This window comes from Sphaerodactylus townsendi, linkage group LG03 (assembly GCF_021028975.2).
Source record: "Sphaerodactylus townsendi isolate TG3544 linkage group LG03, MPM_Stown_v2.3, whole genome shotgun sequence".
In the NCBI taxonomy this organism is placed as follows: Eukaryota; Metazoa; Chordata; class Lepidosauria; order Squamata; family Sphaerodactylidae; genus Sphaerodactylus; species Sphaerodactylus townsendi.
In genome coordinates this window covers 82,585,394-82,612,277 of record NC_059427.1, presented here as the reverse complement: position 1 = coordinate 82,612,277, position 26,884 = coordinate 82,585,394, and the positions used below count along the sequence as shown (strand labels likewise).

At 40.1% G+C, this 26,884-nt stretch overlaps 3 protein-coding genes across 15 annotated transcripts; 1 reads left to right on the top strand and 2 right to left on the bottom strand.

Annotated features, from left to right (window-relative positions):
* Window positions 1-2,269: 2,269 nt before the first annotated feature.
* HNRNPH1 (heterogeneous nuclear ribonucleoprotein H1) lies at window positions 2,270-19,028 on the bottom strand. Of its 13 annotated transcripts, none has more exons than XM_048492145.1 (14): window positions 18,900-19,028; window positions 18,596-18,725; window positions 9,287-9,421; window positions 8,365-8,520; window positions 8,056-8,199; window positions 6,752-6,890; window positions 5,701-5,879; window positions 5,539-5,610; window positions 5,348-5,481; window positions 5,081-5,216; window positions 4,812-4,895; window positions 4,619-4,687; window positions 3,564-3,656; window positions 2,270-3,014 (listed from the first exon to the last, which is right to left on the bottom strand). In XM_048492145.1, exons 2-14 carry the CDS (start codon window positions 18,642-18,644, stop codon window positions 2,896-2,898), a joined length of 1,509 nt encoding a protein of 502 aa, XP_048348102.1. In that variant the 5' UTR covers window positions 18,645-18,725; window positions 18,900-19,028; the 3' UTR covers window positions 2,270-2,895. The 13 variants fall into 13 exon arrangements, with proteins under 13 accessions (XP_048348102.1, XP_048348104.1, XP_048348105.1 ...); XM_048492147.1 differs by having other exon boundaries at window positions 9,287-9,415; XM_048492148.1 differs by having other exon boundaries at window positions 4,637-4,687; window positions 18,900-19,027.
* LOC125430261 (deoxycytidine kinase 2-like) lies at window positions 10,888-17,276 on the top strand. The gene is made up of 7 exons (XM_048492153.1): window positions 10,888-11,041; window positions 11,620-11,735; window positions 12,032-12,225; window positions 12,804-12,951; window positions 14,603-14,718; window positions 16,249-16,348; window positions 16,843-17,276. The coding sequence occupies exons 1-7, from the start codon at window positions 10,942-10,944 to the stop codon at window positions 16,864-16,866; spliced, it is 798 nt and encodes a 265-aa protein (XP_048348110.1). The 5' UTR covers window positions 10,888-10,941; the 3' UTR covers window positions 16,867-17,276.
* Window positions 19,029-23,554: 4,526 nt separating the features above from the next.
* Window positions 23,555-24,394, bottom strand: CBY3 (chibby family member 3). Its single transcript, XM_048492215.1, has one exon. The coding sequence runs from the start codon at window positions 24,109-24,111 to the stop codon at window positions 23,629-23,631; it is 483 nt and encodes a 160-aa protein (XP_048348172.1). The 5' UTR covers window positions 24,112-24,394; the 3' UTR covers window positions 23,555-23,628.
* Window positions 24,395-26,884: the final 2,490 nt, after the last annotated feature.

Below are 26,884 nucleotides of genomic sequence, written 5' to 3'. Positions count from 1 at the left end.
TATAGCTGCAGGGAGCAGGAAGTCAAGCAGCAGCTGGAAATTGTTAAGAATTGGTTAGGAGGAATCAGTGAAGGACAGCGTTGGTGGCCTTCACAGCAGCAGAGTGCTGGGGAGAATGGCGGCAAGAATGTCACTCTAGTGAGGAATGCTGCCCATGCAGCTGCAAGGAGAGCTGAGCTGATGGCAGAAGGTGCAAAGGGCTCAATTGCGAATAGTGGCCCAGCCACCTATGAGCAGCATTCAGAGGCTAAGGGGTCTGATCAGGATGACTGCAGCAGAGAAGCATTTGCTACAGCATGGAGATCTCCCAAGTGTGTGGGCTCAGCAGCAAAGGCTCCTTAGCTGCCAGCTGATCAGCAGGAGCCGCAGGGCGGTCAACAGGCTTGGAACTCTGTCACCCTTATATTTTTTGGTGGTTCAGAGACAGCCAGGCCACAGCACTAGCGGGTAATGCCACATTGAGATCAGTTGGGGCAGATGTAGTAGAGATAGGTCAGGTGACCTGCTGTTCATCATTGGGTAGACCCAGCAATCGTTTCCATAAAGTGGCACTGAGCCTAGCTTCATGTTCCTGCTAGGTTTTGGTGGTAAGACAACCACAAGCCTTGCACTTGGCAGGGATATGGCCCTTGCCTAGGCAGAGAAGGCATAAAGAATGGCCAACATTACATCTTGTTTTTGCCAAACTCTCACAATTCTTGAAGAGAGCTTTGCCCTGGCTCTCCATGGCAAAGAGAATAGACGATAAGCTGAAGGTGAAAACCTCCACAGCCAGGACAGATGTAGATATCAGAAGAAACAGACCTCAGAACTTTTTCTGCAGTAGCAAAAGAACTAAGGAATCTGGGCTCTTCTCTCTCAAGTGTTCTTTGAGTGAGAAAGGAAGGCCCCATCTACAGCTGGGAAGGGGGAGAACAATCAACACTCTACAGATCTTTCCAGAAAGCTTGCTAGAACCATCCTCAGGAGGACTGCACATGAAGACCATGTTGACAAAATGGGTGTTTTGCTTCGGGGTTTGTTTGTTTTTTAAAGGCAGTTACAACCTCAAATGTGGAAGGGGTGCATGTGAAAGTGTGTATGAATTCACCAATGTGCATTTGGATATTTCTGATAATAACATGTTTGTTAAAATTTTCCTCCAACCTCTGTAAGTGGTATTGCTCAGTAGTAAGTACATTTAATGTTTATAACCTGCTTTTCATTAGCCTGATTAGCTTCCAAAGTAGTTGAACATTTAAACCCATAAAGTTATCCATGTCTGCTTGGTGACTTAACTGGTAGCGATCCGGATATGAATTGCCCGCTTATTCTACTTCTTCCCTCCATGCTGATGGGACAGAGACAAGCTTCCTGAGACCAAGCTGTAGACTAGTGATACTTACCCATCACTCCTAATAGCAACAAATAATTTATTTATTTTTTTTTGGGGGGGGGGGAGACTGATTAAACATCACTCTGTTCAAGCTACTTATATTTAGAACAGCCAACATTCATGTTTAGCAGTAGGCCACAGCTACGTACAAAGGTGTTACTAAGGCCTGAAGGTTTTACACTGTGATAGTGGCATTTATGAATTTAAGCCCTTCACCCCGACTAGTATTTGAGAATGAGAATAAGCAACTGCACAACATGCCACAATACCGGTAAGAGTCCTTTCATGCACCATCACTGAAATAATTCCCTGGCTTTTTATACTGGCCCAGCAATATGTGAACGCTAGAATAAAGCAGGCATAGAACAATACCCTGTGTTCTGCTGGTGTAAGGGGCCACAATCTGGGCACTAATCTTAATACAAAAGACTGTTCTTTGTCTTTAGGTCAGAAAAGCACTGTGAATTGTCATGCATTCAGCTAAATCTGCTGCTGGCGGCAGAATTTAGCTCCTAAACATAGTCTTCCATCAAAATGTAGTCAAAATGCATACAAATTGTCAACAGAAACTAATTCCTATAGAATATATTTTACTTTGACCAGCAAAAGGACAAACGCAGAACTCTTCCATCATAGGAGCTCAAATTTCTCCTTCCACCCTTGTCGTTTAAAAACATCCATTCTGATGAAAAGTCCAGAAAAACTCAAAAGCTCACTCCCCTTTCTTTCATTTCAGTTGACCCTCACAAACATGTTGTGGCTTTTGTTTTGGACCAATGCAGCTACCTGAAACCTAAATTAAGCCCATTAAGGAGATGGAGTTCAGCTGAAGTGAATTAGCTTTCTTCCAGATTGCATACTTTATTGAAATTATTCACTTAAAATCAAGAAAAGTTCCAGTTTTAAAAAGGATGTTTTATTTCAACAAGTTTCACTTAGCGCAATACACCAAAAAGTAAATCACAATACAATGAAAGATTAAATCAAGGCCTCAGATTTCACATGAACACCAAGACCAAAATCCTAAAGGTAGCTGTATTGCGGCTCATCTCCCCATTAACTTAAAAAGTTTAAACGTGCCTTACAAGATATTAAAAGAAAAACTAGAACTAACATGCCAAATGTTCACTTTTGAGTTGCCAACAGAGCTCCTATATCTTGTTTGTACAAAAAGCATGTTCCTGAACAAGCACTGAAAACAGTTTGGTGTTATATAGTATAAGAGCAACACTTAACATAATTGAAACAGCTTTAACCTAAGTACGCTTACTGCTCAAATACACTCCCTACAACAAAACTGGAAAAAAAATCTGAAAATTGTTTAACAGGAAATTCTTTACTTGACTTGTTACATTCTAGATGAATGTTTCAGAAGATTCAAAAAATACTGAACCTGAATGTTTTAAAATGATCCTGATTCACTTACAAGTAAAGCATAAATCACAAGCTTGTATTGCAAAACTGTTAAACTTAGTTTTTTGTTTTTTAAAAAAGTTGTCAAAAAGTTAAATGACTGGTGTTTACATTCCCCAGCCACCACTCATGTTGGACATGTTAGACATTCCAGCCATGCCATTTACTCCCATGGATGCCCGATTGCCACTACTATAGTAGCTGCTGTTCATTGCACTCTGGTTACCTACAACAGAGAACATACATTAGGCAAGTTAGTGTGAAAGCTAACAGTCATAGGAACATGCATTTTCTTCCCTGCCCCCACCACATACCTCTCATATCACATAGCATATTCCTGTACTATTAAAAAGACAAACTTCCTTCATATTTTCAAAGGTCAAACTTCTGTAATGCTAACTGCAAATCAGTTTCCCAGATTTTCTGTAAGCTTATTCAAAGTCCTAAAACATCTTCATGACTTCTGTCTACTGCAAAGAATAGTACAAGGTAGCACTTAAGCCATCAGATGACAGATGAAACCAGATTCTGACCCAGAAACCTTAACAGTACACAGCAAATAACCCAGTTTTACACAAAATTGTTTAGCAGCTACAAGGGAATCCTTTCTTTGCTCCTCTGAACTTTTTATTTCCCAAGTTCCTAAAAGGTTAACTAAAATGAAATTCTTAAAAGTTTCAGCATATTATGTACTTGCCAAACAAATCAATTCTCACATAAGACATACTAGCCAACTGTTACACACACCCATCTGAGAATGATAAAAACATCTTACCATATCCGCTCATGCTGCTTTGACCACCATAGCCTCCTCCATAACCCCCACTCAATTGTTGGTTAGCTGGGCCACCATAACTGGATTGGCTCCCTTTCAAGTTAAGGACAGGTTTATTAAGACCTTGATTAGGATATTATTAAAAAGAATCCACAGAGAACACAATATCTAAAAAAAACCCAAATTCTGTTCTTGTTTTTCACTATTACCTAGCCTCTAATTTCAAAGGTTCCTATTTGCTCTTTCACTGCTAGGGGGGCAATTTTCTTCTAGTGACCAATTTTGTATTAGCACCTGAATTTAATTATATACTATCAGTTCCAATTATTAAAAGCAATTTTGTTATTTTTTCAAGCCGTTTTTACACCTTGCAGCCCTTAGACACCACTTTAGATGTAGTCAACCCATGAATCTCAAGTGGTAACATGTGTCAGAAATACTGGTTGCACACCTCAAGTGAAATGCCAACTTCTAGCCAGAGAGCCTCCATATCAGCGTCTAGTAATTCTACTCTGGACTATACTTCCTGAAAAGGTGTTCTCAATGTTCAAGGAAGCTAATAGAACTAATGTGGAGAATACTAATTTCTGCCCTATTTCAGCAGCTCTACAAAACTTTTTTGCTCTTGACTATATGAAGTTTGCTTTTTTAACTTAATCTTTTCATCTTGTAAAACAAAATCTAAGCCATCTGAATCATTCTATAAAGAGCTAGAAAGGCAGCACACACCCCAAGCAACAGATGAAACCAGTTATCAGTTTTGGAAAGAAAAACATTTTTAAAAAATGACAGGCTTCGAGATAATTCTTCTTTTAGATTTAACTTATATATCCAGGTTTTAGGGCAGTTGAATCATAAGGTGAAAGAGAAACGACTGTGGCAACTTGTTACTAATAAAATTCCACCCACCAAAATAAAGCCTTGAATAAAACGAAGTTATAAAAGACATTTGACCACTGACAGGAATTATCAACCACCTTCTCCCAACTTGCAATTTCTACCTATACAGTCCATTCAAACAAAGATTTTAAAAATGTAAAGGTTGTAATTAATACCTAAAATAGTTTGTGTACCTGCCAGTGTGTTAGTGTTCCAGTCTTGAACTACACCTTCTGTTTCCTTGACTGTGGATTGAGAAAACAGCAAATTTCAGTCATAAGATCACTCTGAATAAGCAGGCTCTGCACAGGATTATCCAGCTTGGAAAAATGTTGGCAGTTAACATGGAAGTGAATTGCTTGCACATACCCATCGCTCCCATCATTTGACTGCCGTATGCACCACCACTTCCTCCAGCTGTAGAATTCAAGAAGAGTTCCACATATCTGTGTTCTGAGGAAATACAAAGTTAGCAAGTTATCTTACAATTCATACGCTGTGATGAACAAAAGTATCCTCAATGCTAAGCGTTTTTACCAAGATTAACAAGCAATACCAACAAGCAATACCAACAAGTATATTCAATGGAAAGAAACAAAACAAAGAACTGTACAGGAGAAAAAAGCAGCTTAACTTACGCATATTTGCTTTGTCTTTGGACATCGCAGCGACAGCATCCTCATGAGTTGCAAACTCAACATCTGCTTCCCCTGTTACTCGACCATCAGGTCCAATTTCAATGTGGACTCTCACAGGATTCAGAGGCGAAAAGAACTATATAGAGAATGTCAAACAAAAAATTTCATTAATTTGCTTGAAAATTCTCATGTGTTCCCAAAAACTAGGAAGAACAGAGATAATTATATACTCCAAAAAATACAACATGGAAAGATAAATCTACTCACGTTGTAAATGTCATTCTCTGTGGCTCTGTATGGTAGTCCTCTCATGTGGACACAGTGACCAGTTGTGCTTTGGAAAGTGGAGGATCCATCACCATACCTATGATCTGACATTCCTGTGGAGAGAAGAGTCCATTCTAAATGTTGTGTATATAGGAAAAGTTACCTCATTTGCCCTAATCAAGAATCCTTACCTCTTCCAAATCTATCAGATCCAAAGCCATAGCCATCATTATACCCATTGTAGTCATCATAGCCACCATAGCCTGCAAGCCAGAATTTAGAATAACATTGAAGCAAATCTTCTAAAGGTATATTATTACAAGGCAATTCTATTTTAAAAGCCAGATACACACCTCCACCATAAGCGCCACGCCTCATTCTTTCAAATCCACTTCCTCGGCCAAGGCTGTTATAGCCTCTTCCCACACCTGGCCGGTCATAAGGACCAGGCCGCTGCATGGCCATTAGTTTGCGAGGAGGATCATAGTGAGTACGCACTTCTGCTCTGCTGCTCTTGAAGATTTCAATGTACCTAAGAAGGTTTACACATAAAAGTAGCTTAGTTTTCCTTATCTTACACACCAGTTTATACAAAGCAAAACATTTTAAACCACAGCCTTGAAACTGGCAATTTTACGCCAGAATTGTTTTTACAATTATGGATCTTTAATCCAAGGCTAACAATTCAATTACTGAGCAATTGTAAGCTCGTTTAGATATCCCAGCCTTAAGGGTGAGGGAGAGCAAACTGGTTTAGTCTTTGCAACAATCAGAATATACCTGGAGGGAAATATCCACTCAACAGGACCCACGATTTGCACATATGGCAATATGCAAAGATAGGGTTAAAAAACTAGCCTCCACCAGAATTTTAACCCATATATGCACACTCCAAAGTGTGTGCTCACTAACCCATTATTTACTTTGGCATGGCACATTAGCATTAAACAGTGCATGCTTTTAATTGTCACAAAATTTAAAATAAAAACCTTTGTGACACTTTGTAAATTACATTTATGTGAAAATGTACAATATGATACATCAATGAATAGAACAAGTACAGAAATTTCATTGTCTTATGATAAGAAGCTAGGTGTTTTAAGAACTATAGGCATTTGGTGCTATTAGAAAAATTTAAAGCCATAGTCTCTCAACTTCCTTAATTCTGAAAATTAAATACATTTAACAGCTATAAGTTATGTACAAGGTAACAGCAGAGCTAGAATTTCAGCTAGTCTGCACATGTGTGAAAGGAAAAACAATAACATTTACAATTTAAATTGAAGATGTTAGTAGGCTATGGCATTACATATTGTGAGGTGAGCACTTGAGAAGAGAGAATATGGATTTAATTACAGTTTACCATAAGAAGAGCGACATATCCAACCAACCATCCATCCCCACCTGTGCCCTATTCTTTCCTTGTGTTTCTTTAGAGCCTTTTCAGCTATTTCCTGTGAAGCAAACTGCACGAAGGCCTCCCCCGTACTCCTCCCCTGGAAGTCCACCGGCAATGTTATCCCATTTGGCACGATTTCCAACCCTTCAACCCAAGGACAAATAACCCCAGTAGGGGGGTAATATTAACATCACAAGCCCAATCATGATTTTCTTATAGCTTTAAAATATACCAGACGTTATACTTTAATTTCAGAATCAGAATACCATTCTATTAACACTATAACAAAATATAAACACTTTCTGACAGATTCTTAATTCAGCCTGCTTGTGAAAAAGACTACATTTCTACAAATTTAGATCAGTATTTTCTCTAATTAACACAGGTTCAGTTAAGAAAACATTAAAAGAAGCCACATTTTACTAAAAACATTAATTCTTTGCAGGCTATCAATTAAAACTCTTTTAAAACACAGTAAGATAAATTATACAATTGTAACAAGCATCTATTTAAACTCACTCAAACATTATATGCAATATTCAGAACTAGTAGCGAAATAAAAGAATTAACACTTTCATAAATTTATTTTAAGACATTATCTATGCACACAATAAAGTAAAATCTATAAAGCAAGAAATTTTTCACTCAAAAATTCTAAAAAATTCTGGAATTGGCAGGCTGATTATATCACAATTCAACATAAAACACATTAAAACTTATTCAGACTACTGCAATGCAATCCAAAGATTTTACTGTAACATTTACTTCTATAAAGGCTATTCCTTGTATCTCATACAAACATAATTTCAATGCCAAGCCAATTTTTATGATGCAAACAATTGCAAGATATCCAATTGCATAACTACTGAACATTACAACACAAAAGTTTCTGTACCTTCATTGCAAAAAAGTTATTTCACAGAATTTAATTCCACTATGCTAAGCGATATAATCACAACAATTATTCATCCATGTACAGAAATTTATGGTATTTTAGTCAGACATTTTATATGCTTAGCAGACAGGAATTGTTAAAATGATTTTACTCCATCCTATCAACATTTATTTACCATATTATCCAAACCCAAGGTTTGCAGCATTAAATTAAAGTCAACTTGGCTGATATTTGGAGGCAACTCTCAGATCGTAAAAAAATTTAGGGTTTGGTATAAATTAAGCTATATAGAAGCCTGTTACAAAATTGGCAGTTCAGTCATGGTTTTATTAGTGTAACTAGGCACAAGTTCAGCACCTCTAGAACTATAATCTTTACCAATACAGCTATAGCTTTTACTTATACCCCACATACCTGAGAAGAACTGAACAATTTCTTCCTTGCTACAACCAAATGGAAGTCCTCTAAGCCGTACAAAACCATCATTAGCAGTATCAGGGCTGTTAGGACCAGTATGCTTCAGAACCCAATCCATTTCAACGTTGTTTGACTTGAAGACTGGAAGAGGCACTCAGAATTAATCAATTTTGGAATGTGGCATAAAAGGTCAATGCACAACAATCATTTGGAGAACAGATTCACATTACATTCACAAAAAAGTCATGCATCTAAACTCCACCCAAATCAAAGGCCAGTCAGTTACTATGTCAATTCAATCCAAACCTTCAACATATCTGTGTCCCATTGTTTCTCTGTCTTTCTTCAGTGCCAGCTTCACATCTTCCTCAGTTTCTAGTTCAACAAATGCTTCTCCGCTTGGTCTTCCTTCCCTTGTGTAGATAAAACGGACCCCTGAAGATCCATTTAGTATTTTGCATTCTAAGAGAGAGTAGACAACAAATTTAACCCACAGACCACACCTGGAAGTAAATCTTGAGTTCAGCAAGGTCAACTTTGCCTACTTAAAACTTATTGGAAAAGTGTGTACCTTCCTCTGAAGTAGGAAAAATCTAGCCCAAGTATGAAAAACAGAGACAAAAGTATAGATGAACAACACAAAGCAACACCAAATTAAACAGGGCTTGCTGTGAAATTATCTAAAAATGACCACAATAGAAAAAATAAGAAAACACAGAGTTTAAAAAGGAGAAAAGAAGAAATAAATCCAAAAAGACAACCCCCCACTTAAGGATACAATTCTGTTCCCATCTACTTTGCTTTACATTTCATTTACTATTTGCAAACCACATTTCTTGGAACTAGTTACTTCACTGAAGCGATCATAGAAAGAGCAAGTCTGTACCTTCAAAAAGAATGGGTCTTCACTGTTATATGTTATTTTTAATTATAAAACATAAGCCACTAAAAATCATTGGGGAAAGCAGGATATGTTTACAATCTTGAAATTAAGAGTTAAATGGCTTCCCCCTCTTACCACAAGGAAGTTTGCACCTCAGTACCACCCCAATTGGTTGAAAAAGACTGAATGAAATCAATCCACGCTACAACCTAAAAATAAAATACCAAGGAGGGAACAAGAAACATAAACATTTCCCATTTTTTAAGCGCACTTTAAGTCTCAAGGAACAAAGTATACTAAGAAGCCATAGGAAATGGGTGGGAAGAACCTTGAAACAACACTTACCCGAAAAGAATCTCTGCACCTCATCCGCGGAGCAAGACCAGGGCAACCCGCGAACTTTCACCACATACCCCTCCCCGCCTTCGGTGTTCAGCATCATACTGGCAGTGAGAGTGGTCTCAGTTTCGCCTTCTGTTGCTACGGGGCAGACAAAGAAATCGCCACACTGAGTGGGGCACAACGCAGGCCGCACGACACAACTTTCCCCCGCGAATTCTCCGCTCGCCCAACCCTTCCTCCCATGCTCTTTCGCCCCCCCCCAAAAAAAATTCTTTCCCACGTACTCATCACAAACTGAAAGCGCCCTCCGGACCAACGGTGAGAGTTTTATGGGTTTTTTTCTTCCCCTCTAACCCAGGAGGCCGATCGGCGAGAAGCGCGAGGAAATGGCGCCGAGCGGTTGTTTGCGCTTCCGCTCGGCCGAGCTTTGGCGCCGCCTGCGCCTCACAAAGAATAGGCCTCAGCCGCCACCAACAACTGAGAAAATGTCGACTATGGAGCAGAGCGCCTCATCAGTACAAAAGCTCGACAGTAAAAGACGACATTGAACGGCTGCTAATCTGAGAAACACCACCCCTCCCCCTCACCTGTTTCTAAAGTCCGCCGCTGCGTGGCCGAGGAAAAAGGCACACGGGGCATGCGCGCATTCATCCCACAAAGCGCACGCGCCTTACTCCGTCTACCCTCCCTCCCGCTTCCAAGGGCTATCTGCGCATGCTCTGAAGCAACCAGCGACTCTCGCGAGTCTAAGGCTTCAACTGTTATCCGCCTATGATCGAAGTAATTCATACGGGAAAAAATGTGAGGCTGCCCACTGCTCAAAATCGGGTCAGGTTGGTCCTTCCCCCACCCTAGTTTCCGCGGGAACAAGCCCCACTAGGCCTTGCGCATGCGTCGAAGAACAAAGCCTCCGTCCCCAGCCCATGCGTTCGATTTTGTGCTGAAGCCTGACCCAACAAAATAATTTCTTTGAACGTTTATTTAAACAAAATAATTTAAACGTTTAGAATATTTCCAAGAAAGTATTCCACGTTATACGAGGTACTCAAATCATGCAGCAACCAGATTCCATTACTGAGTGCTCGCACTTCATCAAGTGTTGCAGTGCATTTAGAAGGCAACCAGCATAAAACGCAAAGGAAAATCAACTGTTATCCAGCACGCTGGGATCTTTTTCTACGCTGATTTACAACCCCGGAACTAGTGAAGGATCAGGTGAGGAGTCTGCATAACCCCGAAGAACAGCGTGGAATCATCTACGAATACCCTGCTAGCATCAATGAAGTCCCAATTTAGGACTCCCAAATGACTTCACTACAGCTTCCTTTCAAATTAGCAGCCCAAGTCCAGTTAGGAAAATTTAAGACCACTAGTTTCATAAAGAATGGCGCAGGGGGTGTGCTTCGCAAACAAGTCCTACCAGTATCATTCCCGCTATATTAATATTACACTTCCCGAAACAAGGTCAGACCCGGTTGCAGACCGAGACAAGCAGCGCCCAACCCTGCAGGGGGAGGGGGACAGAATCGACTCGGGTTCAGCCAGCCTGCAAGGATTGGCTGAATAAAGGCGCGGTTCTTAGACGGAAACGAAAAGCGCGGGAGCCTCTCCCCTCAGCCTCAGTTCCCTTTTTTTGCAGAACATACAAGTAAGTGGCGATGCGTCCTCCAGCCAAGCGCTTTTGCCCCAGCCCATCTAATTCCCTGGACCAGAGTTTCCAGAAACGACTCAAGAAAATTTCAATAGAAGGGAATATTGGTAAGTGCTAATCTGGTTTTCCGCCTAGATTTACTAGCTCAGACGCTGTTAATTTAAGAGATAGGAGCTTGGTTCGTGCGGGACAACAGCTATAAATAGCCTGCGCGCTTCCACTACGAAGAATGGCTGCTCCCCCACCCCAAGTAGCGCAGCCTCCCCCAACAAACAAAACACTGGCGCCAGATTTCGGGGAAGAGTACTTGAGAGTGGCCAGGATCTAATTTGCATAAAAAACTGCAGTAAATATAATTGCCTTTTCTTACTAATCTTCTTACCACGAGTGTCATTAGTGCCTTAAGCTGACTACCTTGGCTCTTCAATACCGTTTCCATTTTCTTCCCCTTCTCTATTTTTTTATATGACACACAACTACTTGGTATCTTATCATCTGGAAATTGAAACTCTAGTTGCTGATGGAGTTGCAGAGGAAGCAATAATATAATTAAGGTGCCTATAAACATGCACAGAAGATTTTAAATACTTTGCCATTTTGGAAGACAACACTGTACAAGAAAGCACAGTTCTCTGTACTTCATTGTTAAATGCATTGTTACAATCTCCATTAATTTCTTCCACAGCTGCAGGGAAGTCCACATTTGTACATATGCTAGAAAAATATAATGATGAATGGGAAGTAATTCCTGAACCAATAGCTAAATGGTGCAACATTCAGACATCTGAGAATGAATATGAAGTAAGTATATTAACTTCTGTACTGGGGTGATAACGGGAGTAGCTGACCTGTTTTTAGAAGAGTACTCTTACAATATCCTGCTGTTTCTAAATATAGTCAGTAAGACAAAAGTATGTTAGGCTTACATAAAATCAGGTGCAAGTCCAACCTCAAGAGATTTTTTGATTCAGAATACTTTAAAGCTTTGCAGAACCCACACATACCGAACATCATTTTTATTTTCTAAAACAAGGGGGAGTATAGATCAACCAGTCACCTATAAATCCATTTCTGAAAAATTCACTTTCTATTACCAGGAGCTTTCAACATCGCAAAAGAGTGGAGGAAACCTGCTACAGATGTTGTACAGCAAGCCTACAAGGTGGGCTTATGCCTTCCAGACATATGCTTGTTTAAGTAGAGTTAAAGCTCAGTTAAAAACTATCTCTGCCAAACTACAGGAAGCAGAACATCCTGTGCAGTTTTTTGAGAGATCAGTCTACAGCGACAGGTAAGAGAATTCACTCCTTCACACAGACTAATAATTCAGTAAACTAAGGGGCATCTTTCTAAAATGCTATCAAGCAGAACTACCAAGAATGCATTAGGAATAGTCATTCTGCTGCAAGCAGTTCACAAATTTAAGTGAAACTTTTACAAGTGTTATTCTAGAACTTTCAAGTATTCACCATATACAAAAAGAAACCCAAGTGGGAAAATAACCATACACTAGCTGAAATGGATCAAAATTAATTTTCCAACATTTAAGTTAACATGAGTGAATTCATAAAACTAATGCTATATTTCCATGTTGGATGCAATCGTTTCTTCACATTCTTCCATGGGCAGTCTACTTTGAATTTTTCAATTATAATCCATACAGCCCACTTGGCTTAATTAATAAGCAAAAAGGGAGTTTAGGAAAGATTTTAGATTTCTTATCCACTTCTTCAGCAGAAATTCACTTTCAGTGTTTTACAGTAAGACTCATTGGGTATTAGTACATAACTGTTCTGTACTGCAACTCCAGTTGACTATTTAATAGCGTCTTCCACTTCAGTTCATGTAATAAAACTGTCTGTTCTATAGGTATATCTTTGCCTCCAATTTATTTGAATCAGGAAAAATCAGTGAAACAGAATGGGCAATTTATAAGGATTCGCATGCATGGCTTTTGAAACAGTTTGAATCAGCCACAGAATTAGATGGCATTATCTACCTCCGAACAACCCCCCAGGTATGCCTTTTTCAGTCCAGTCTTGATAACACTGTATATAGTATGCTAATGTCATCTAGATTTTACTTTCTATACAAAATGAAATGGAAAGGCAGTTTGTATATGCAATACAATTGAAGCATAAAGACATCCGTAGTACTCTGGAATCTTTAACTGTACTGTGGGAAATTTAATTATCCAGCCCCTGGCCAAGATAGGATTTAATCCTGTGTGCAGACCACTTTTCAGATCTACCTCCTCAGCCCAGCCACATCTCCAAGTGAAGGACCTTCCACTATCACTTTAGTCACAACTATTATGATTACCAATGTGTGAAGAAATATCACAACACACAATAACTGCAATACTTTGGCTAACCCTTAAATGCTAGCTTGGTTACAGATTTACCAGTATGTGTCTATTCTACTTGCTTAGGTCAACTGTAGTCCAGAGAAGAAATCAAAAGCTAGACCTCCCATCCTTTCTGATGTCAGATTACCACAAGAGATTCCAAATTCTAATCAGTACTCACAGTTGCCTAGACACATACACCAAGAGACTCTCAAATGCTTAAACCTTATGCTTGTAGGATTTTAATGTAAAGAAAACCACATTTAAAATAAGGGATTTTAAACTAGGATAATTATTTTCTCACAACAGCTATAAAACTAGTTCTTGATTCTGCATTTCTGTGTTTTATTATGCTCATAAAAATAGGCTCAGTGCTCTCCAAGAATGGGAAGGTTCTTAAGTCCTAGCAACTTGTCCTTAAAAATCACTACTTCTACCAAAAGTATTGTGAAGGAACAATATTAGCTGCCGGGATTTCAGGTGTTTTCAACTCAGCCCACTGTGGTTTTCTGTTACCACTACAGCACAGCAGTAACATGCCTTTCTACATGGTAGTTTCTCTTCAGTGAGTCTTTCTATGTGGTAGTTTCTCCATAGTTATATTCCTGCCTCAGCCCTACAGGAGCAGCCATCCCCATTGCACGTGGTTTTTTTTTCATTAAAAAAACCACAGCAAGTGAATATCCTATTGAGGCATGTGCCACAATGAAATGGGAAAGGTTTGTTGAAAAGAGAACCTTATCCACAGGCATCCAGTAGTGATGGAAGAGGACATGGCTGCCCTGTGGATGGGGCCAGGAAAATCCTAGCTTTCCTATCCACAAGGAGGCCATCCAAGTTTTGCTATACAACAAAGCAAGCAGGAGAGACTGGAGAAAATCCAGGAAGTGCGCAATATATCAACAATATTGTGGGGAAGCAGTGAATGCTTTGATGGCATGGGCATGATTAACAAGGTCAGAAAGACATTCTGCAGAACATGTAAAGTGAAATTGTTCAGGAGGGTATTTTCATTAAAAAGAGTTGCAGTCTCAATGTCTGCAATAACATTACCGGCATTGTTTATTGGACATATTATACTGTATTTTATTGTTCTCATTTTTATCACTTTGTTGCATTTATATTCACCTTTTTTTGAATCATTTTCTAATGACGTAATCTGCCTTGTCCCAGTGATACAGGCAGATTATAAATAATGCAGGGTCCTCGTTGAAAATCTCATCTCAGTTGACATTCAGTGGCATCCATTTAATAAATGTGATAATCATGCTAAGAATTTTCTGTTAAGTTATATATAAACCAATGGCTTTTAAAAACCTAGAAATGCATGGAACGACTACAGCACAGAGGCAGAGAAGAGGAACAAGGAATTCAACTGGAATTTCTGGAGAGCCTGCACTATAAACATGAAACTTGGCTTCAAGAAAGGACAATGAAGTAAGCAGTTTCATCATTTTAGTGTTACACATACTTATTATATTAAGTAACCTTCCTATGAAAATAAATGGTTCCTCTGGTTCAGGGCTAATTTGTTTTATGTTAGGGAAATCTCCTGGCTTCTACGAGATCATGATGGTCTACATAACTCTCTGTCAATTAGGCCCCAGACCCTGCAATACTTGGTTGTTCTGCAGGGCATGTAAGATGGAGTCATGCCTCTGGACCTATGGTTGAAGACAGAAGTCTGTACCTCAGTTGCCCTTCCCCCTTGCTGGGCCCACTTGAGGTTTATGCCTGTAATGTTGTCATGTCCCCTGTTGTCCACAAATAAGATGAAGGGAAATTACTACCCCAGCACCATGTGTTTGATTAGGATTTTACTCTTATTGTATTTATATCTGATATTTATTAATATGATTTTGTAATGTTATTGTTAGCCACCCTGAGCCCGGGTGGTTGGGAAAGGCAGGTTAGAAATTAAATACATAATAATAAACCGAAATGCTCTATTAACACCATTCTGTTATAGCTTGCTGACTGCTCTGTTAGAGAATGCTAACTGCTTATAGATGCATTCTACTATTATTATGCATAGGTATTATCTGTGATGACAACTTTAAAATGTAAGCAAAACCCATTTCCTATTAACTCAAACAGAATGGATAGGTTTCATGTCATAATTGGGAAATTAATTTACTCCACAGAGCTCAGTCATAAATTTTCTCTCCATGTTAGATTTGTTCACAACCACTCTGTGATGAAGGTTAAGTCAATACATGCAACTGTCTGTATGTTGATGTGACTTATGTAAGCATGTATCGAAGTAGGAATTGCTTCCAAGCATACTTTGTATATTAAGATGTTATTCTGAATCTGCTTAAATCAATCTATTCAATTAATAACTTGCTCATTAAAGTCAGTATGGGTTAAGATCCTGGGACACCCAGATTTAAATCCAGACTCTGCTATGGAAGCTTATTGAATGATCATGGTCCAGTCTTGTTTTCAGCCTAACATTCCACATTGTAAGGATAAAATCAAGAGAACTGCATTCTGTTTTGTGTCCCCACTACAGTAAAAATGATATAAGAATATTTCTTAGGACAAAAATAGGGCAGAACAGAGGTCTCCAATCTCATTGACTGTGAGAAAAATACACCATTTCCCAAAGAAACTTTTTAAAAAAAAAATTCAAGGAAACCCACAGAATTACTTGTGAACACTTGGAACTGAGGTTGTGACTCAGCAGAATCACAAAATGGCTGCCATGGGATACTGGGACCAATCACAGAATGTTGAGATGTTGCAAATCAATCATCATCCTACAGTGGAGGCAAGAGGTCTCTGAACTGGTACTCCCTGCAGCATAACATGGATGCCTCCTGGATTCTTCTGAAATACTTGTGGCCCCATTAAGTTGGAAGAAGGCCAGGGCTGGCTGTTTGCTTTGGGAACAAAGCAAACAATCACCACATTGGGCATTGGAAGGCTGCAGATACTTACAGTATGAACTATTTTGCTTTGTAGGGTGGACTTTGACAATCTTCAAGACATGCCAATTTTGGTTTTAGATGTTAATGAAGACTTCAAAAATGATGAAATAAAGCAGCAGTATTTATTGGATAAAGTAAGTATTACAAATAATTTGTTCCCTTAGCAAGGTTGAGCTCACTTGCCTGCTTTGCATTTTAGAAGTGAACTGATCTGTTTAGAAAAATTAGTACACCAACACTGCAGTCCTAGAGTTGCTGACCCTGAATATCATTGACTTAAATAGATTGGAAAAGTATGACTCTGCTTAAGGTTGCATTGCAAGTCTCCAAAGAATTCTGCGTACATTCAAATTTACAAAGAAATAATCATTTACTAGTCTTTTTCCGAGACAAAAAAAGGGAAGACCAAAAAGAATGCTGTAAAAAACCCTGGGAATTCCCAATTACATGATAGCGCTGTTTTTGCTATATTGACTTCTATCAGACTGTACATACGTTAGACTGTATTCCAGAAGGACTGCATGTCATTGTGACTTAAGTGAACTTAGTTTAGTTTCCTTTAAGAGAAAGACATGACCAGCAGGATTCTACATAATTTCCTTAATACCCTGTTCATTTATTTTGATAGGTCAAGGCCTTTTTGACTGCTTAGAAACAAAGAAACTGTTCACCAAGGACATCTGGAAAACTGCCATTATAAACTGGAATGGGCATATGATATCTTTAAGACAAATTGTCTCTATTATTTTTCTTCTATTTGAACATGCAGAGGTTGCTGCATATCTGAGAATCAAGTAGCTTTAATGCAACATGCAAACATTGGGACGGTGCCGGAGGCACTCATAATTAGGAGGTCTTCTGAAGCAGGAGAGTAATGACTGTCTCTGATATATTTCAAGGGGAAAAACTTTGCATAAATAATTTTAATGTACTGCCTTACTGGAAATGCGTTTATACCTTAACTTCAATGAGATATGTACCTCTGTTCAGCTCAATACATTACTTTCGTATTATAAATGATTTCGCTATAATAAAGTTTGAAAATTGAGAGTTCTGCAACTATTTCACCTACAGTTATTGTGTATAACAAATGAATAGTAATATCCATCTGCATTTTCTTTTGCCAAATTATAGTAGCTAGATTCACATGTTAAGTCTGCCAATGCAAGCCAAGTGCTTGAGAAAGATAAATCTCACCTCAAAATATTAGGAGGGTAATTAAAAAATCACTGAATTCAGTAGTATACCGTTTCCCACAGATTTGCAGAAAAATAAGTGATAGTTTTAATATAATTTTTAAAGGGTTTTTAATCTTTAAGATTTTAATCTTAATCTTTTAAGATTATGAAGAAAACTTCGAAATGTATTCTTAAGGTACTTAGTATGAGGTACACTTATACAGAAGCAAATCCAACCAAGTTTATAAAGACTCAAGGATATACGAGATTTTCGATCCTAATTCCTTAACAAAGGGTAAAACCCACTAGACAATTTTTTGCCCTAAAAAAAGGCGATTTCCCCCTCACCAGTATTGCGCGTGCTTTTTCTGAGCAAATAGAAACAGATGTTTCAAAGCTTCAGGTAACTGCTTTAAAATCAGAAAAGCTGATATGTAGGCCCCAGCAAGTGAACTAACTACGCTCCAGTACGGACGCAATATGAATAATGAAACGAGGCCGTTCGAGCAGGATTAAGACGAGAATATGGCGGCAACGTTCTCTTTCGGCGTTTGTGACAGCGCTGTACGACGTCGTGCTTTGTGCAGACTGGCGGGGGGTGGTGGAGGCAGGAGAGCGCGCGCCCGTCTGTAACCAGCCACCAGGCCTGTCTCGCGATCGCCGTCGAGTCACGTGCCACGCTCCCCTCCATTTCAGGGGTTTCCATTTTTACCCAAACAAATAATTTTTCCCCGCCCCGCGCTCAAGGGCAAACCTTCTCAGAGTAGTTCTTTTGCCCCCCTCTGGCGAGCCACGGCCCCGGGGTGGGTTAAAGTCCGCGGTTTCATCCCTCGCGGCCTACGCCACGCCGCTGTTTGACGGCCTCGGAATGGCCGCCGCCAGCGCAGCGCGCAGGATTGGGCAACACCCACCACAATGGCGGAGATGGGACGTGGGGAAAGAAAGAGGTGGGGGGGTCAAAGGGAAGGGGGAATGTCGCGGGCGGTGTGTCGAATTCTCAGTTCCCCAAAATGTACCCCCACCCAGGAAAAGAAGGGCACTTACACAGGCCGAACGAGCGACGGATTTGAGGCTGCCGACTCGAGGCCCCGCCCCCGATCTGCGCCAGCGTTCCAAGGGCCGCCGCCGCTGCAACGGCCTCAACGGTCGCTGGGCCGCAGATCCTTTCCTCGTTCCCGCCGCCAATCGACAGAGCCCACTCACCGAGGCCGGGGATCTCGGGGCCAGTCTCCTCGGTGTGACACGGGTCCATCGCGTCGGATCTCCTTTCGGATTCCTAAAGGTTTCCTTCCTCTCTTTCGCCCGGTAGCGAATAGATCAATCAAGGAGGGGGCTAAACGAGAAGAAAAGACGGGGCCAAATTAGCACAACGCCGCCGGCTTACTCGGGCCGGATCTGAGATTTGTCTTCGTCTGCCTGCTTCCCTCCCTCCAAGAAAATGAGGCACGCGCGAAGGAAAATAACCTACGCCGCCGCGCGCCTTTCGTTTTTTCCCCCCTCGACTCACCAAAGCTTCCTCGCAGCTGCTCTTCGCCTCTATAAATAACTCCTTCCCCCACTTGTAGGGTTGTGACATCAGATTAAGTAACCCCTCCCCATCCTCGACCAATGGAGCCAGCCAATCGCTTAGCTGCAAAGGCACAGACGAGGCAGCATCCCCACCGCATGAACACAGTGCTGCCCACCCCACCTCACACCACGTTTTAAAGTAGTAGGAAGGTTGTGTTTCAAAGATAAAATCCTGAAAAACAGAGTTGGGAGAAATAATGATGGCCACTAGAATCGTCATCTTCAACCTACTTACCTAGGAAGTAATTTCTGTTCGAGTTGCAAATCTAGACTGCTGCCGAAAGTAAGTCGGAACACCCTCCCAAGGTGTTGCTAGAAAGGTTTGAAAAGATCTTTCCAGATTTAGGGCAAAGAAGAGAGTAACTGACGCTTAATCACATAGGGATCCAGATATTTACCCTTGAGGCAGCACTACTTTTGCATGTTCCCAGCATTCCACCTCTCTGCCACCACTGCATAAATTGCCTTTGTTATATATGTATGAGTTATGTCATTGGTGGCAAGTTACAAAATTATCTCCCCAGCCTGTAAAAATGAATACTTTTAGGTGAAACGTAGCACTCAAAAGGACAATATTTATGATAATCGCCTGTAAGACTTTCTTCCCTCACACATAGACACAAAATAACACCTCATCCTCTCTGCAATCTTTTGGGTTTAGTTGTTTGTATCAGTTTACCTGATTAATAATTCTGTGCTCATTTAGGATACCAGTGGATTGCATATTTGAATGTTTCCTCATTTTAAAAAAATCCATGCTGCAGTTAGAGCATCATACACAAGGACTCATTCTAGCCTTCAACCTGACATGCTGTTTTTCAGCCTACTGGAAAATGTTCCCCTGGGGTAGTCCTTCAAATCATGCTCTCAGCTGCAGCATGAAATGGTCCCATTGAAGAAAACCTTCCGGTTTGGTTCTGCTGAAAATAGATACTGGGCCAAACTTTAGCAACCTAGAGACCATTTGATTCAGCATTTTTATCAGACTCTCTTCAACCCTTCCTTTCTCCTTCAGTGGCACACACTATGTGCCTGGTAGTTCCCTTTCAATGAATATGACCAGCTATGTATGACTCACCTCCTCTGGTTTCTGTAAAGCTTCTATTACTTGTTCATTCCCCCCCCCCCTCTAAATGGCAGCAATTTAGTTTTAAATCCAGATTATGATGCTAATTAGAGAAAACATGGAGAAATAAACTGTGGGGCTTGTAAGGGCAAAAGTAGGGTAATTCCAGCTACAGTCTTTATTTAGCCTTGTTGACTGTTTTTAGAGAACATAGGGAAACAATATGTTTAGAGTTTGTTAGACTTCACAGGGATTACATCAGTAGTCATATGTAGGTAGGAGTGTGGGACTGTGTATGCGGGGAAATGTAACTAGTTGGGCTAATTCATATAGCACTATTATCTCTCATGAAAAAAGTATGGCATGCTAACACCCAGATGGAAATCATTTTACACAATATAATTTGATATCCTCATGAAAATCATGACAAACAGAATATATATACATTTTGGACAATGTTTTGCAAACAAATAACAATTTTTTTGTCTAGAACACAGCAACAACAGAACAAACATCCTGCATATAAAAACAGTTACATAATACACAGTAAAGTGTATTGATCATAGTTCTATATTTGGAGTATGTATTGAATTCAATACAGAAACCTTTTTATTCACAAGCACCATACTACAAAGTATAAATTGACCTTAAGGTCAGTACTTGTTTCTTATATTTTTGTCACATCCTCACATGCCCATATTTTTAAAAATGATAACTGAAAAACACATTTTCCTCCAAAGTAGTTGTTCTCAAATGATTCCCATAAAGCTATAGTTTAAAAGTTCCTTTTAAAAATTTACTTTATACTTACAAATTGGTTGCAAAAAAATAAGAAAGGTAATAGAGACTAAAGATAGGGATGTGAATCATTTCTTCATTGTAGGTACCATTTTGCTTCTTTGTATCCATAAGTTTAATGTAAATCGAGGGTTAAATTATGTAAGATGGAGAGGGTGATAGTTTTGGACTTTGGTTAGCAGTTAAGTATTTCTATAACCAAAATTTTTGTCTGGAGGAGATATTATGGTTAATGTCAAGAATTAACAGTATCTACATATACACAATTTTGTGTGAGAGAAAATGAGAATGAATTAGCACTATGTTAGCACTTTGACAAAATGAGAATGAATTAGCACCAGTTAGCACTATGACATATTTTAGCAGCAACAGCAGGTTAGAGACAGTGAAAACTTCTAAGACCATGCATACTTGCATGGAAGTAAATTCCACTGACCACAGTTAAGCCTACTTCTGAGTAAATCTGTTCAGGATCAGATTATTCTTTCCTTATTTAATTTCCATGGGAAACATGGGCCTCCCCAATTAAATAAGAGGGATTTGTAGAGTGATCCTGTGTATTCTTGCTTGCAAGTTTAGTGGGACTTACCCCCAATTAATCATCTAGATTCTATAGCCGTGGTGGCGAACCTTTGGCACTCCAGATGTTATAGACTACAATTCCCATCAGCCCCTGCCAGCATTGCCAATTGGCCATGCTGGCAGGGGCTGATGGGAATTGTAGTCCATAACATCTGGAGTGCCAAAGGTTCGCCACCACTGTTCTATAGGATTGCAGCCTTAAAAGTGCTTAATTGGGGGTAAGTAATCCCCACTATTTTCCTCCGAAACAAATTACTTTCAAAGTTACAGTCAAAGAGAAAGGTTTTTTAAGGCATTCTTTCTTTACTAAAATGCTACTTTCTCTTTCATTTTTGCCTGCAATTCTAAAAAACACTTTCCTGGTAAGGATGCCAGCCTCCAAATGGGAAGGTCCCTCATATTTACCCGTTCATCTCTGGACTACAGGAATCAGTAGAAGAAAATGGATGCTTTGGAGGGTTGAATGTGTGGCATTGTACCCCACTGAGGTCCCTGTCCTTCCCAGGCGCCACCCCCCAAATCTCCAGGAGTTTACCAATCTGGATCTGGCAACTCTAACCCCCCCCCCCCCGCCCCATCTTCGGCCAGTGGCCAAGGGGCACCTGGAAACTCCAGTACATGTGATTATGCCCTACTCAGTGCAATGGGACTTACTTCTGAGTAGCCCTGCTTAGGAATGCTACCTTTGCAGTGAATCAGGCAGCAAGGGCTTAGCATATAGTACATAGGGGGGAAATACCAGTTTCAGCATCACATTGACAGTAAATGCATCATAAAACATCTCTTGTCAGGGCAACCTTGTAACAGTATTTTTCATATTGCGGTCTACGCTGTAGTGAGATGTCCTTCTAATTTCACCTCTGGACTATGAGTAATTATGCCATTTCAAAGAGGATCTAGAATGCCTAGGAAAACCACTGCAGATGATCCCATAGTAACTGCTGCTTATCTGACGTGGGGAAGAAACAGGAGTTACTGCTTATGGCAGTGTCAGCCAAAGATAAGTTTAAAGTAGCAAACTGTTTTTTTCCAAGTTGGCTTGCTTCCAACAAAATGTTGCATAACCTCAAATATTATTGGGCAAACAATAGCAATAGTCACAAACAGCTGAGTGTGAGGGAGAGCTTTGAGTATAGTAAAAGGCTGAGGTATAGATTGTTTCTTAAAGAAAGCTTATATAGGTTTTTATATTTTTTAGATCTTCATGTGCACCTCTGCCACTGCATAAAAAAGGCAAAGCCTCCTAAGCCAGTTCATCAGCTATCTCTGCTTGCATTTGAATGTATAGCATACAATATTGGTTGTATTGTTTTATTGTAGTGTTTTACCTGGTTATATTGATGTTCGCCGCCCTGAGCCCTATTGGGAAGGGCAGGCTATAAATCTAGAAATAAATAAATATCACAGTCAGAAACCACAAGATATTGCACAATTCATAATCAGTGGCCACATACACCCTTCTGTCTGAGTGGTACTATGGTTAATAGTATTAAAAATCTGTTGAGAGTTACTAGAGAACAAGAGGGTAATTCTCCTCTTATCTGTTTCCTGTTGAAGATTGCTCACTAGGGCAGTTAATCAAGTCATCAACAGATCAATAAAGTTATTAGATTAATCCTCTTGATTCCAGTTAGAGGCACCAGATATGAAGGGACTTTGTGGAACAGAGTGGTAAAAGCTGCAGTACTGCAGTGGAAGGTCTGCTCGCAACCTGACTCCGATCCTCATGGAAGTTGGTTTCAGGTAGCCGGCTCAATGTTAACTCAGCCTTCCATCCTTCCGAGGTCAGTAAAATGAATACCCATCTTGCTGGGGGTAAAGTGACTGGTGGAGTCTGCCTAGTAAACATCATGATGTCACATCACCCCATGGGTCAGTAATGACCAAGTGCTTACACATGGGACTACCGTTACCATCAGATAAAATGTATCTGACAAATGGAGACTTGGCTTCCAAAAGCCATCCCCAAAAATTATTTTTGATCTTAAGATGCTACTAGACTGATATCTAGCGGTTCTACTGCCGACCAACACAGATACTTTCTGAAACAGATAAAAGGTATAGATAACATACAGCCCACCTAGAGGAAGTGGAGCGGAATTATAAGAAACAAACACTAAACCACTGTAAAACACGTTTTTCAGGGATTTATTGTGGGTTTGCACATAAGAAGGCAAATGACTTCAGAAATGCTGAACTCTCAGATCTAATGTCTGAAATATTAAGACCGAAGCATCAGCACCTTGTTTGTCTTTTTTATCTTGGGACGCCATGGAGTTGTGTCCAGCTTTTTCTCTAGTGTATGCAGTCGAGCTGTGGTCTCTGTCAGCATGTCCATCAGCAGCTCAAGTTGTAACTTCAAATAATTATTCTCCTCCAGTAGAGCTTTGTTCTCTTTCTTTAGTCCCTTGTAAGGTGATTTCTTGTCAGGAGAAGAAAGTAACTCCAGTAAGGGCATTTGCTGGGGAACACTGCTGCCCTGCCACTCACCACCCTGGAAGACAAGCTTTGCTTTGCTCAGCTGAGCACATGGAAAACCATAATCCATTCCCAGTTCAGTTCGCCTGGTTTTGTAGTCCAAGAGGTAGAAAGTAGATAAAGTGGCAGCTCGTCGAAGTGGAGGCCTCCTGGGGTAAAATCTGCGAGAGAAATGATCAGCCCAGTAATCACGCATTTCTTGCAGAATATGAGGAAAGACTTCCATGGGGAACTAGTGATGGAGTAATGCCAATAAGAGTCCTGCAGGAGAAAGTTATGGAACAACAGAAATCACTCTGCCACTTAATCAAGACGGAACCATATAACCTGCTAGCTTTCTTTTTTGATACCACAGTAATTTGAGACATCATGTAGAAAAAGATGCATTTTTTTAGATTAAGTAGGAATAAAGAATTACATTGTTGTGGAAACTATACTCTAAATTAGAAATAAGGGTTCCAGATAAGACCTTCTGTTCTGCAGCAATTGAACATAGAGATAATATGTTCCTTCAGACTGCCTTCACTCTATTTAAAACACATGAATTGAATAACCACATCAGGCTCTGGAATCTGGCACTACCACTACCTTGTACACACATAGGATGGGATCTTGGGGCATATGTATACTACAAAATTAATGTTACACTTGTTTGACTGGCCTGGTTTCCATTAAGAGTCCTGGAAACTCTGGTGCTACTGCTTTTGCATAATGCTTTTGCATAATGACCAGTGTTTGCAGATTAGCCTACTGGTCCAAAGCAAAATCTAAAAACAAAAGCCATCGAATAACTTTTCTTATGACCAAGCAAAACAATAGAAAACAGCATTCAGTCTTTGGAGTTCTCTGAAATGCTGCATCTGACTGGACTCATTACATAATGACAGTGGTGGGATTCAAAAATTTTAGTAACAGTTTCCGATGGTGGTGGGATTCAAACAGTGGCGTAGCGCCAATGGGACTGGGTGGGGCACGATGGGGGCGTGGCCAGGCATTCCGGGGGTGGGGCATTCCTGGGCGGGGCTGTGGCAAGGACGCAGGGCGCGTCCGCCCCAGGTGCAGTTCCCCTTCGCCCCATTGACTGTTTGACTGTTTAAAGTATTGACTGTTTAAAGTATTGAAAAAGCAATATACCGTATGGTAGTGTATTATTTCTTTTTAAATATAATTATATTGATTGATTTTACATAATAACATAAGTAAGGAGAGAAACCAAAACTGTTTACAATTGTTAACATATTACAAACATATCTAATTGTCTATCTCTCTCAACCCCCCAACTAAAACATCCTATATTGCCTCCCTGCTTCCCATATTTCCCTCCCTCCCTCCCTACTTTCTACTTCCCCTTCAGATTCCTATAACTGCTTTATCTATTCCACTTGAAAGAAAACTAACTGAGGGAGAGATCCAAAATCCTTAATCTAAAAGAGTAGTTTAAACTCCTCTCTTTCCAATATAAATTTCAAAGGGAAAAAAGAAAATGAAAAATCTTTACCTATAATACTTTCCCAACCTTTATACCAATGAACAACAAAAACAAAATAGAATTACTATGTATTGTATTATTTCATACAGTTCATACACACGTGGGGGGGTGCCATGGGGGGCAGGGGGCCGTAGGGGGCCCTGGGGGGCGATTTTGATCCCCCACTTGACGAGATTTGCTGTACCCAGGGACAGAGATTATCCCTTTGTCCCTAGTGGAGCTAATCATTAATAACTGGTTCTCCGAACTGAAAATTTTAGTAACCGGTTCTACCGAATAGGTGTGAATAGGCTGCATCCCACCTCTGGTTCAGCAGCTAAAAATCAACTGCAGTACAGTTATTATGTCTGCCGTGTTTTTCCTTTGTCATCAGCTTTGTAAGGGGCCTTTCTATTCTGCCTAGTATTTGAGAAACTTTTGAGTAACCACTGACTTTAATATTTGTAATTGAAGACTGCCATTATTATATTCTTCTTCCAGAGGGCCAAACATGCAACCTGACACCCAACTCTATCACCTACTTAGACCTACTGTCAAATTCTACACAGTATACAGGTCATAGCAAGAAATATCTTTTTGTGCTGCATCCCTTCATTTTGTTGTTTAACATTTTATTTATTTATTTTTATTTATTGTTATCTTTCTAAACCGCCCTCCCCCAAAGGGCTCAGGGCGGTGTACAGGGAAATAGGTAGAGCACATTAAAATCGGTAAACCAAATTCAGATAAGCATTAAATAATGGCTCTATATTATTAAAAACCAACCCCATTAAAAAGTAGCGTTCTAACAACAAATATGTCAATGGCGTCCACCTACTAAATCCCCTTGGAGGAAGAAGGAAGGGGAAAGGACGGCATAGTCATAAGCATAAGCATAAGCATTTTATTGTCATTGTGCACGCACAACGAAATTTACAGCAGCATTCCTCGATGCACACAATTTCAGACTCATACAATTTCAGACTCATGCAATTTCAGACTCATACATCATCATCCTCCACCCATCCCTACATAGCCCCAAATACATCAATATGAAGCAGCGGAGTTTAGCATAGCCACAGCTCTAGAGTAGAAGCTGTCTCTAAGCCTCTTTGTCCTAGTTCTGAGGGCCCTGTATCGTCTGCCAGATGGTAGCAGTTTAAAAAGAGAGTGTGCTGGATGAGACGGGTCCCTTAGAATATTTTGGGCTTTATTTAGACTTCGGGCATTATAGATTTCTTCCAAGGAGGGGAGAGGGCAGCCGATAATCCTTTGTGCAGTATTGATCACCCTTTGGAGCGCCTTCCTATTCGCCACTGTGCAACTGGAGAACCATACACAGATGCAGTAGGTTAGGACATTCTCTATAGCACAGCGGTAAAAGGACACCAGAAGTTTTCCATCTAGTTGTTGCTTCCTTAAAAGTCTCAGAAAGTACAGTCTTTGCTGGGCTTTCTTAACCACCGCGGTAGTCTGTACTCCCCAGGTCAAATCCTCTTTAATCATAACGCCCAGGAATTTAAAACTAGCC

Bases quoted from the DNA above. Each gene is read 5' to 3' on its own strand.
- CBY3 (XM_048492215.1), bottom strand. From the start codon at position 24,111: ATGGAAGTCTTTCCTCATATTCTGCAAGAAATGCGTGATTACTGGGCT.
- HNRNPH1 (XM_048492139.1), bottom strand. From the start codon at position 9,934: ATGAATGCGCGCATGCCCCGTGTGCCTTTTTCCTCGGCCACGCAGCGG. The intron at 8,200-8,364 runs GTTTGGATTGAA...TGCCTCTTCCAG, and splicing joins GGGACACAGATATGTTGAAG to TCTTCAAGTCAAACAACGTT. The intron at 4,896-5,080 runs GTAAGTTAAGCT...GTATTTCCTCAG, and splicing joins CAAAGACAAAGCAAATATGC to AACACAGATATGTGGAACTC.
- LOC125430261 (XM_048492153.1), top strand. From the start codon at position 10,942: ATGCGTCCTCCAGCCAAGCGCTTTTGCCCCAGCCCATCTAATTCCCTG. The intron at 14,719-16,248 runs GTAAGCAGTTTC...TTTGCTTTGTAG, and splicing joins CTTCAAGAAAGGACAATGAA to GGTGGACTTTGACAATCTTC. The intron at 16,349-16,842 runs GTAAGTATTACA...TTATTTTGATAG, and splicing joins AGCAGTATTTATTGGATAAA to GTCAAGGCCTTTTTGACTGC.